Consider the following 12,555-nt stretch of genomic DNA (forward strand, 5'->3'; position numbering starts at 1 on the left):
CTGGAGCCTATTCTAGCTAACTATGGGCACCAGGGAGGGGAGGGGACACTGAATGGCCAGCCAATCACAGGGCAGAATGAGACATAGGACAACCATTCATGCTCATATATATATATATATATATATATATATATATATATATATATATATATATATATATATATATATATATATATATATATATATATATATATAGATAGATAGATATTCTCTGTGGCTGTGTGGGTTTCCTCCGGGTACTCCGGTTTCATCTCACATTCCAAAAACATGCATGGTAGGCTGATTGGACACTCTAAATTGCCCCTAGGTATGGGTGCGAGTGTGAATGGTTGTCCGTCTCCTTGTGCCCTGCGATCGGCTGGCCACCAATTCAGGGTGTCCCCCGCCTCTGGGCCAGAGACAGCTGGGATTGGCTCCAGCACCCCCCCGTGACCCCAATGAGGATAAAGTGGTTCAGAAAATGAGATGAGAAAATTATAATTATATATATATATATATAATTATATTTATTTACATTTTCTTTTGTTTAGATGTGCATGTCTGTTTGTTGTTGTGTTAAATGTTATGACCTCACTTGCTTGTACCATATGGGAGACAGTTTGTAAAAAAATTAAAGAAGAGAAAATAAGAAAAGCATGAGTTTATCATAAGTTTTATTTACAAGAGAATTCCAAAATGAATGCTATTTCAAATATACAGTCAGTGTCCATTGCAGGCACGGTGGCGTCCCACTCACCCGCCACTCATCAGAACCAGGGTCTCCACGTGAGTGAGGTTGACCTCTGAGTCTGTGCGGGGTGTGGCGGTGACCTCGAGGAGGTGACAGAAGGGTAGTGGAAGAGCGTGGGACCCAACGTGGGTGAGGAGGAAGTCACGTGGGCAGGAAGTGTGTGGAGGCTGGAAAAAGAGGTGTTGGCCAACGGAGGTGACAGGCTGGGGGGGAAGGAGAAGTGGCAGGCCAACGAGGGGAAAGGAGGAGAGGAGGAAGCAAATGTGGAGAAGGAGGGGGAGAACCAGGGAGAGGTGGGAGGAGAATGCAGCGGAGTGGAGCAAGCGTGAGGCAGAGGCGGCGAATGCGTGAACACAGGGTAGTTGTGGGAGTCTTCTTTACTGTCAGATGTGCAAATGGCATCTCCCGACGCCGCGTCCAGGAGTCTGCTGAGGGAGTTTAATGTCGGGGGCCGCCGGGCCTGCCGCTTCTCGGCGTGGTGCCTCAGGCCCTCCAAGAAGCCGGCTCGCTGCGAGGCCGGCATGGTGTGCATGTAGCTGGCCATTTGAGACACGCACTGCTGAAAGCCGGCACCCTCCATGGTAAAGCCAGGGGGGCCGCTCGGATGGAGACTTACCGCGCCGCCGAGAGCATCTGGCGGATACAGAGGGATCGTTCCCCTCATTAGGTGTTGCAAAAGTTGACATGAACATGACTAAAACCTATGTGAGAGGATAAAACACATTGTGTGACTAACCAGTGCTCATTTTCTTGCCATCTGTCCATTTGTGAAGATACTCCACAGTCAGGTCCAAAATTTCCGCTTTCTCGATTTTGGGGTTCTGCAAACGCTGTTGGTGATAATGTTTTCAATACAATTCCCCGAGATGATTAACGGCTGCTCGCATTGATTTATTTGTTTATTTTTATCATGACAACTCACGGGATCTGCTGTGTTGGTCAACAATAAGTTCCTCAGCTCGGCAAGACTTTTATTAATCCGATCTCTTCTCTTCTTTTCCACGGCAGGTTTGAGTATCTGTGGAGAGGGAATGGAGAGACACATTTTACAGAATGATCAAATTATACAGCACGTAGATTTGAATCTTCACCAATCTGAGGCCAAACCAAACACAGTGGCACCCAAAACGCTTTAATCATCTTTAAATCACACCAGGAAACACAATTTTTGTCACGTTTGACATCCAATGGGAACCGTTTTTGAGTTCCAAAATCTATAACGCATCTTTGTTTTTCATTATCATGTCATGTTTTTAAACTATTGACTCCTGTTTTATTAAAATATATCAAAATTCTGTACTTTACATGTGCCTGTCTTAGAAAACAATGTCAAATATTAACATTATTTCAAGTATGAAAGAAATAGGAATGGCACTTTAATCTATTTTTTTTTCATAAAGCAACAGCTATTTTAATGATAATTGTGAAAGTATTGACATGCTAGAAAAAAATCTGACAGCAATCTTGGAACCATCATGGCAATCAGCATTAAAAAAAAATCCTTTTTTTTTCCAAATGTACGTTCCCCAATGTAAACAAAGTACTAAGCACTCCAAAATTATGTATATTCTTTACAATTTGGAAATTGTAATAGCAAAAATATGTCCATAATTTACTCCCATTAAAAATATAGTTTGAAAAGAGATCATATAAAGGTCAATTATTATGTTTCACTGCCACTGACGGCGATAAACGTCCAATCCATTTTGACTGGCAGCGATCTTGCCAGCCTTCCCAGTTAAAAAGGATTGGATGTCAATCGCCATCATAATGACTGTGTTGGGTACCTGAAAAGGAGAACCAAAATATTAGAAACACATCGCCACATCAACTGTAATTAAAAAATAAAAAACATACTTCATTCTGTTCATCTTAATATGTTATACATTCATGTGGAGGACCAAATAAAGTGATTAAATACATATATAAATACTCAAGTGTCATTAAAAGTGTGACTCTATTAAATAAATACTTAAAAGTGTCATTACAATGATTGAATGAATTATTTCACCATATAATTTCTTAATATTATGGATAAATGTTGCAGCACTTCTTTGTATTTAAACTGTCAAGCTCACCTTTCATAATAAATGGGCGGGGCTAACGTGATCGCGTGTAAAAACATTTTCAAGGGAGAGTTTATTAAAGTGTTGGCGTAATTAAAGACAAGAAAGAAAGATAAAACAATTATTGCAATCATTCCAATGCCTATTTTAATAGCACTTTTAAGGATTTTTTAAAAAAAATATTACATCGTTTAAAAGACAATATTAAGTATTTAGATCAATTGTTTAATGACACTTTTAAGTATTTATCTAAGAATATGTCTTTTTATTTCATTTCGTTCAATTTGGTCCTCCATATTTCATTAATGGACATTATAAAGCAAAAAACTCTATTTTCCCCAGCCATGAAACCCACTTTTCGTATAAATTGTGTTTAAAAATAGAATATCTCACCCGTTTTCTACCCTTGGGATCCTCTTGAAGGGTTTTTGCAAAGTTCCTGGTCATGTTCAGTCCCAAAGTGGAAAAAAAAAGATGCTGCAGTGTCCAACATGGTGACGAGGTCCCAAAGGGTGACTAAATAGGTCCCTAAAGGTCCCCTCTGATTGGCTGACAGGTGTCTGTGACCCCACCCCTTCCTACACACTTTAAACTCCGCCCAGACTGAACTTTCAAAATGACATTAATTTTTCTTTAATTTTTATTACTACCCATTTAAAAAAAACTTTGCATGTATTGTTTTGGTTCAACATTACAAATGCATTTCAATAAAATGAAAGTCCTAAGCATTAGATCCATCATATTTCACTGCCATTGACGGCAATAGACCTCCAATCCATTTTAACTTGAATAACAATAAATGATCACGTTTCACTGCCACTGATGGCGGTTGACGTCCAAGCCATATTCAAATTGAATTGGACGACTATCGCCGTCAATGGCAGCCTGTGAGTGAAATGACAAAAAATATTAAATGGATTTTCGAGATCTTGAATTCACCTCTTCGTGCCCTTAAAGAAGTGCGAGGCTGGGAAAGTCCCCTCATTCTTTCTTTCTCGTGGGAACAGAAATAAAGTGAGAAACTGCTCAGCTTTTTTATGACGTGTGAGACTTCACTGCTTTGCATTAAGTGATGAATGTGACCAAACGATTGCTACTAAGGAGAGTTGGTTGGATTATTTCTAAAGCATTTATGGTTGTTTTTTTCCTTGATGGGGTTAAGGTTAGGGTTATTATTTGGGATGCTCAACTTTGGACGCATTGTAAGGACGTGTGGAGTTTGTGTTCATGGGAACAAATGAATGGGGGCGATTGGAGGGGGGGGGGGGGCACACGTTTGTCTACCAGTAGAAACAAAATGATGATGTGTGAGGATGATGATGATGATGACACCCGCGTGTCAAGTGTGCTGTTCGGGCGTCACATTCGTACCTCGTGTTTGCACTTCACAGGGAAGATGGGCCACTTGTTGCATTCACGACGCGTTCCCACGACGGCACTCCGACTCACACACACACACACACACACACACACACACTCGCACAATTGGTCATCGTGACCTCGCGATGCGCCCCGAAAGTCACAAGATTGGAAGTCAACGCTCCATTTCATGATCACAAAGCCCCTTTTTAAAGAAATGAGTTTCATCTCACCCGCGACCCTTATGAGGATAAGCGGTTCAGAAAATGAATGAACGAGTTTCATCACAGGTTCCAACGAGCATATGATTGCTTTGCTTGCTTAAGGGGCGTGGCCACTTGGTTTCACTACTTATATACTATTAGATTTCATTGAATTGAATTAGATTTCATCAGTGCTGGTTTTATTGTCAGTAAATTCAGTTAGTGCCATTGACTGCAAAGTCCATTTTAAATGTGAAATGCTTCCGTCCTCAATCAGTCAAAATGGATGGACGTCTATCGTCGTCAATGGCACTAAAACTTGATCATTTGTTGCCCAAAAACCCTAATTCAGAAGGAGTGGACGTCTATCGCCGTTAATGATAGACAGCAAGTAAAATAAACCTCAATCAGTCAAAATGGATGGACGTCTATCGTCGTCAATGGCATACAAAGGTGGACAAAAACAGGCCACATTTGACTTTTTTTCTGCAAAATCAACCCACCAAATAGTTAGCAAAAGGCCTCTGACATTTTGTTGTACTAGTTTAGTGGTTTTTGTCATTTAAAAAAGTTAATTAGTTAGATTTTTAAAAATGTTCATTTTGTATTTATTGTAATGAAATAAACAGTCGTGACTGAAATTTTTGCTTCACTATTGCGGGTCATCTAACAATGTTTCATATTAGGTACTTACTTTTTTTCAAATTCAGTCATTCATCTTCCGTACCGCGCATCCTCGTAAGGGTTGCGGGGGTTGCTGGAGGCTATCCCAGCCTACTTTGGGCGAAAGGCAGACTACACCCGAGACTGGTCACCAGTCAGCCCTAAAACACAAAGAGAGACTGACAATCATTCACACGCCCAATCATACCACCACCAACCCGGAATCGCTCCACCGCGTGTCCGCATCAAAGTCAGGCGAGTGAACCCTTACACCATCAGGTCTAGTGCCTTGAATATAAGAAAACAAATCCTAATTCGCCCATGAAAGGATTTTTATGTAGTTGTTTTTTAACCAATGATATGGGCACTGTAGTTATAAATGTATGCAAGTAATTTGGCAAAACAAGCATGATTGTGCTACAATACACTACAGGCTGAAGGTTGTGCGTCCATGCCCTCAACTGGCTAATTTGTGACCTACGGTAAGAATAAATCCACAATTAATGAATCTGCCTTGAATATAAATAAATACACGCTTCGATGGATACTAACCCATGTTATATTTCTTTCAAATTTCAAAATAGGTAGGGTGGCCCGGTGGCTGAGTGGTTAGCGTGTTGGGCTCACAGCTCTGGGGTCCAGGGTTCAAAACCAGGGTGGTCCATCTATGTGGGGTTTGCATGTTCTCTCTGGGCAGGTGTGGGTTTCCTCTGGGTACTCCAGTTTCGTCCCACGTTCCAAAAAAACATGCATTGTAGGCTTATTTGATACTCTAAATTGCCACTATTTATGGGTGTGAACGTGCATTGTTGTCTGTCTCCTTATGCCCTGCGATCAGATAGCCACCGATTCAGGGTGTCCCCCGTCAGCTGGGATAGGCTCCAGCACCCTCCACGACCCTAATGAGGATAAAGTGGTTCAATGAATGAATGAGTATAGACAGACCTTCCGCCTGTAAAAAAAAATCATTTTTAGTTTCAAATATCATGAAAAGCAAATTTGGATGGGCGGATAGGTGGAATTTGAAGATTGAAGAAAGAAGGGTGGTCTAATATTTCGAGAGGGGGGAGATGGAGAGAGAGAGTGGGAGGGGGAGAAAAGGGGAGAGAGGGGGGGGGGGGTCACTCTATTTGGCTGGGTGCCATGGTTACCAGTAGGGTCCGCAGGCTTCCACTAATCGTCATTCTCTTATTTGAAACGGAAGTATGAGTGCGCCTGAAAGAGTGCTTAATCTCAACGGGATAGTCATGATCCGATCATCCCAGTGTTATCGCCACACTTGAGCCTATTATGGGGGATCAGGACGACCGCGTATGCACTCTGCACCCCCTAAAACCACAACCCCTGCACCCCACTCCCCCCAGGTTAAAAAAAAAACAAATTCCAACTCGGCTTTCATATGCAGTTTTAGGGCAACATTTGGTTGTTATCCAAACACATGACACGTGTTTATAGCTCGAACGCTCGTGCTGCTGTTTGGCCAGTTTTCTCCTGTGGGTAAAAAAAAAACACGCACGGGCGTCAAGGCAGCAATTTGCTCGCTTGTCCTTGTGCGGGGGGGCTGGGGGGGGTCTTTTGGGGGATGGGGGGTAAGTACTTTTGCAGTCCAACTTATTTTACATATGAATTCAGTTCCAGGTGGTTTGCTCGTCACGCATGCTGACGCGATGTAAATTGGATCGGCCCTTTTTGTCTTTTCTTTTTCCCGGGTGGGCGGGGCTTTACCTGTGGACGCCCATATATTTGCTCACCAGGTGCAAAACATCCACCGTCTCGTATTTGGTTTGATTCCGGCCCGGGATGAAGGCGTTGTCTTCGCCGCAGCCTCACAGGCACGGAACCAGGAGGGTAAGGTGCGGATTTAAATGGAATAAAAACAACAACAACAACAACATCAACAACAACAAAAAGGAAACAGCTCTTAAAAGTCATGCGTCTGTTTTCAAGGTGTCCAAACCGGTTATGGAGAAACGCAGGCGGGAGCGCATTAATCGCAGTTTGGAGACGCTAAGAATTTTGATGTTGGAAAATACACACAATGAGGTACACAAACTGCATTTTTTTTAAAAATCAAAAGCATGTTGGATGTGATATTACTGCAAGGTACTGCGGCTTTAAGGTTTGACTTTTAGGCAAATAAGTGTTAAAACAAAACTCAAAAGTTAAATACAACTGATTGTTTTTGTGTTTGTTTATTTAATCTGCTGTGAACAGTTTGGGTAAATTATTTTACCCATTTACCTTTTTACTCTTAAGACATTAAACCCTTTTATAGTGCACCAGTTTTATAATTGGCTGTTTTTGTTCATAAAAAAACTCCCAGCTGACTTCGGGCCAGAGGCGGGGGCACCCGGAATCAGTGGCCAGCCAACCGCATGGCATGAGGAGGCGGACAACCGTTCACTCTCACACTCATACCTGGGGGCAATTTAGAGTGTCCAATCAGCCTACCATGCATGTTTTCGGAATGTAGGAGGAAACCGGAGTACCCGGAGAAAACCCACGCAAGCCTGAGGAGAACTGGATTTGAACCCAGGGCCCCAGAGCTGCGAGGCTGACACGCTAACCACATATTTTTTCCTGTAAATGTACCCGGAGAAAACCCACGCAAGCCTGAGGAGAACTGGATTTGAACCCAGGGCCCCAGAGCTGCGAGGCTGACACGCTAACCACATATTTTTTCCTGTAAATGTTGCCCTTACGAAGAGGAAATACTTCACACACAAGATCATTCTGACTTCAACTGTTTTTCTCTTAGAAATTATCCAACCCCAAAGTGGAGAAGGCCGAAATCCTGGAGAGCGTGGTTCAATTCCTCAAGTCGGACAACAAGGAGAAGGAGGAGAGGGATTCGGGTGCGCTCAAGTCAGTTTTATCCCCCAGGGTGCAACAAGCTTGCGGCCCCCATCATCAGCAGCAGCATCGCGGCTACCAGGAGGGGATGAGGTCTTGTCTCCTACGGATCCAAAGCTACATAGCCAGTGATGAAAAGGGGCTCGGGCAAGGGTCCGGGGAACCCGCTTCAACAAGTTCACCCTCACACGGCCGCGCTCTGTACCCCCCGCATATGAACCGCCGCTATCAGTTCCAAGATGGTATACTCCCCCCTTCTCCAAGCCAGGGGTCTGAGTATCAGTACTGTGACACCAGGGAGTTGCTGTCCTCCCCCGCGTCTTGTGCCCAAAGTCCAGACCCTGTGTGGAGACCCTGGCCCCAGTCATAAATATTCTCATTTAGTCAAGAGCTAGATTCTATTTTTTGATATTCTTTGCATGGCAGTGGACTAGGGGTCACCATTTTTTTAAACTAAAAGCAGCTTCATGCTGTGGTCTGATTAACACATTGGCTCCCATTTGCAGTGACAAATAAATTTATGTGAACCGCACATTCAAACGATTTTGACGTATATTGCCGTCAATGGCAGCCATGTGGCTGTGTTGGTACCCCTGCAGTTGACATTGAAATATGTAATCACTTGTGCAAAAACAGCTGTCTATCCTATTTTTCAGGGTTTTTCCATTTTTATAATAGCCAATCAGCAAAACTTTTTTAAATATATTTTTTAGGGAAATTTGAGAACTAGCTGCAACTGAGTAAAGATTTTTTTTTGTACTTTGGGGATTTAAAAACAACAACTTTTTGTAACCGGGGGTGTCAAGTCAGTAGTCTTCCAAAGTGGGATAAGCCTTGTAGTTCACACGTACTTGTTGCACATTGGACATGTCCATTAACATGCTAATGTAGGGTAGGACTGTTTTTCACATGTAAGAGGACACACAAGAGTGGCCACTCACAAAATGTCCACCGTTCCAGACTACATCCAATCTACAAACGCCCTGAATGCAACTGAAAAGCTTGGTTTGTTCGAAACTTGTATCTGTAACTGCAAGGCTGATCCTTGAAGCATATTATGAACCAAATAAAATGGCATCATGAATCCCAACATAATACAAACTCATTTGGAGCGTCCTTTTTGTTTTATATTAACTTGAGCTGCTTTCAGCAACATTAATGTGTAATGTGAATCCCGATCTACCCCGTATTTCTTCTCCGGCATGGATCATTCCAAGGTGGCCTCTTTTTGAGGCCGGGTGAGTTGGATTTAAAAAAAGAAAAGAACACGGGTTATAAACACACATGATTTTTCAACCTCGGATAGACAAAGGGATTTTTTTGCTTATTAATTGGCATCAAAAAAGCCCAAATAAACTGCAGGCCAGAAACAGAAAAAGGGGCTGCATACATCGTGGAGGAAGTGTCAAAACGAGAATTGTTTTGTCATTGAAACGGATCAACATCAGAGCTGAGGAAATAGCCCGGGTTGATGGGTGTTTTGCAGCGTCTCCTCGGTTAACGACCAAGTTTCACTCTAATTAGTGACGGTGTTTTGGGTTTTGACCGAAAAACATTTTGTAATCACTGCCATCCCTCACATCATATGAACTCGATGCAATCAATTGCCACAAGTATTGCTTGTAAGCACGTTTTTATCGAGAACCCCAAAGGTTAAAATTGCTACTAAATGATAACGATGTCCAAAAAATAAAAATGACTGCACTAATGGAATTTACATGCAAACAATGAATTTGGACTGTGATTGACTGGTCACCAATTTGGTACTCGGCAGTTTGGTCGCCGGACTTTTGGTCGCCCGGAAGGTTATTGATAATTACCATTTAAAATTGTTCCTCAAATCCCCTAAATACAAACTGCAAATTATTATTTAGTCATACTTAATGCCCTATTAATTATTAGGCTAAAGAAATGCTCCAAATTTCCCGTACTTATATTGTGTTTTGTTGGAGAACTTGTTAAGACCCTGACTGACGTAGCTTCTTAAAGGGACAACGCATGTACATACAAACTCTTATACACTCACACGTCCGCTCAGTGAAACTGCTCAGGGCCATTGTTGGCTTTTATTGATGCGTAGACCGTGTTGTTTTATCTTGTTTTGTCGCCCGACTTTTGGTCGCCTGACTTTTGGTCGCCCGTTGTTTGCGTCCGGGCGACCAAACGTCCGCGACCAAACATCCGCGACCAAACGTCCGTGACCAAACGTCCGCGACCAAACGTCCGGCGACCAAAAGTCCGGCGACCAAATGTCCGGTCACGCCAATTAAGGATTTCCCCTGCTTGGTGCGCATAGCTAGCTGGGATAAGCTCCAGCACCCCTCACAACCCTTGTGAATAACAATTTCATCGTTATTCTACCGAAAGCAATGCACCGGGGCACCCCCATTTTTTAATTTTTATATTATGATTATTATTATGGTTGTGAGGTCACAACCAGAATTGACGATCATCTTTATTTTTGTAGTGCTATGCCACCAGATATATATTGACAGAATGACATACCGGTTACAAAATAACAAAAGAATAGGGCACCTGTGGATACCATACTATCAGAAGGCAAAAATTACATTTACATCTTCTGTTTGGAGATTTTTCCGTGGGCGGGGCCAAGAAGACTAATTTGGGGTCTTATTCATCGATTACCAATCCTTTTCTGTCACTTTTACGGCTATGAACTCACACACAGGTGCATATAAGAAAGAGTATTAATGACGTTACGAGGAAGGTGAGAAATCTTGGATACTTGCATTTGATTGGTTAAAATAGTGCCACCATTGATAAAATGTCTGCCCCCGTGTTAGGTGGCCATCGTCTGGAAATACTGACTATTTCCCCCCAAACATTCATTCATTCATTCAATTTCTGAACCACTTTATCCTCACTAGGGTCGCGGGGGGTGCTGGAGCCTATCTCAGCCGACTTCGGGCCAGAGGCGGGGGACCCTGAATCAGTGGCCAGCCAATCGCAGGGCACGCGGAGCTGTACAACCATTCACGCTCACACGCATACCTAAGGACAATTTAGAGTGTCCAATCAGCCTACAATGCATGTTTTTCTGGAATGTGGGAGGAAACCAGAGTACCCAAAGAAAACCCATGCAGGCCCGGGGTGAACAGGCAAACTCCACACAGGTGGACCGACCTGGATTTGAACCCAGGATGACGCGTTAACCACTCGCCACAAACATTCCATGTCAGAAAAATTACTTTTTTTTTAATTAAACAAGATTATTTGCACTGGAACCCACACGATAAATGTGTGATCTGTCCCTTTGAGGTTAAAGTCCTTTCATAGACTATCGAGGAGAGGATTGTCTACATGTTAAATAATAAAGAAGCTACACTTGAAACTCATGGATGCCAATGGAAGTTTTACAATTGTTAACAGCCGCTGTTTTGGCTCTTTAAAGATTAAAGCACCACGAGATCAACATCACAAAGCACACTTCAATGGGCCATTCCTACCTCCCATCCCAGGTAACAATAAAGGGAAAAAACACTGGAAAACAATCCAAAGAATATGATTTTTATTTTATTTTAACGTGAAACAAAATTTCAACTGCCATTTTGATTGGAAAAGCGTGTGAAAATAATGATGTTTCATCACTTGAGAAGCCTAATTTCCTTCCATGAATGGGGGCCTTAGTCCCGCTGCGGTGGTCGCATGGTTACTTGACGGATTAGACCTCCCGCAGGAAAAGAGCATCAATAGTCGGAATGAGATTAGTTTTTCATTGAGGGACATCAGCCTCCTAAAAAGCAGATTTAACATCATTTGTGTGCGTTAAAACGCAAAGGGGGATTAGTTGCTCCACTTCGCAGACACTCGTTTAACAGGGATTTGGAGGTTTAATTAAACGCATAAAGTGTGGAGATTTTGTGTGGGTGAGTGTGTGTAGTTATCTGAAAAGGCAGACTCGTGCGCAACTCGAGTAACAATAAAACACACACACGCAAGTGTTATAGGAATATTTGGATCATTTGAGCGCATTGACGATGACAGATGACCAATCCACTTCGAGTGGGAGGGGCTGGCAGAGATCGCAAAATAGTACCCCCAGCATGAGGGGATCCACCAGGAAGGCAGTTTGAAATTGGCAACCTAAAAGACAGGATTTCCACCCCAGTTGAGACCAATTTAAAAAATAAAAACTCCAGTTAATTTGACATTTACGAGTGTGAAACTGCAATACTCGAAATCTGCCATATGTTGACATCAGGGTTGAAACAATTGCCGTATTTTCTGCACTATAAGGTGCACAGGATAATAAAGCACACCTTCAATGAGTGGCTTATCTGCAAAATTTGTTTCATTATGTAATGCAGGGTGGGCCGGTGGGTGAGTGGTTTCAGGGCGTCCCCCGCCTCGTGACCCAAAGTCTGATAGGATAGGCTCCAGTACTTCCTGCGACTCTTGTGAGGATAAAGCAGTTCAAAAAATGAATGGATTAATGAATATATAAGACACATCAAATTATGTAAGGCATGAGAAGTAGTAGGGTATTGTATTATATGGATCCACTAGATCACATGTGTCGTGGCGGCCCGGGGCCAAATCTGGCCCGCCGCATCATTTTGTGTGGCCCGGGAAAGTAAATCATGAGTGCCGACTTTCTGTTTTAGGATCAAATTAAAATGAAGAGTATAGATGTATATTAAATTTGCACTAGATGGAGCTT

General features: G+C 42.6%; 2 protein-coding genes across 2 annotated transcripts; one reads left to right on the plus strand and one right to left on the minus strand.

The window, feature by feature from the left end:
- Nucleotides 1-636: 636 nt before the first annotated feature.
- Nucleotides 637-3,281, minus strand: LOC144082732 (transcription factor HES-7-like). The gene is made up of 4 exons (XM_077610061.1): nt 3,190-3,281; nt 1,653-1,748; nt 1,467-1,560; nt 637-1,363 (listed from the first exon to the last, which is right to left on the minus strand). Exons 1-4 carry the CDS (start codon nt 3,241-3,243, stop codon nt 747-749), a joined length of 861 nt encoding a protein of 286 aa, XP_077466187.1. The 5' UTR covers nt 3,244-3,281; the 3' UTR covers nt 637-746.
- A 3,454-nt stretch (nt 3,282-6,735) lies between these two features.
- Nucleotides 6,736-8,975, plus strand: LOC144082533 (transcription factor HES-5-like). The gene is made up of 3 exons (XM_077609763.1): nt 6,736-6,869; nt 6,969-7,064; nt 7,780-8,975. Exons 1-3 carry the CDS (start codon nt 6,822-6,824, stop codon nt 8,242-8,244), a joined length of 609 nt encoding a protein of 202 aa, XP_077465889.1. The 5' UTR covers nt 6,736-6,821; the 3' UTR covers nt 8,245-8,975.
- Nucleotides 8,976-12,555: the final 3,580 nt, after the last annotated feature.

Source organism: Stigmatopora argus, chromosome 9 (assembly GCF_051989625.1).
Source record: "Stigmatopora argus isolate UIUO_Sarg chromosome 9, RoL_Sarg_1.0, whole genome shotgun sequence".
NCBI classification, from domain to species: Eukaryota; Metazoa; Chordata; class Actinopteri; order Syngnathiformes; family Syngnathidae; genus Stigmatopora; species Stigmatopora argus.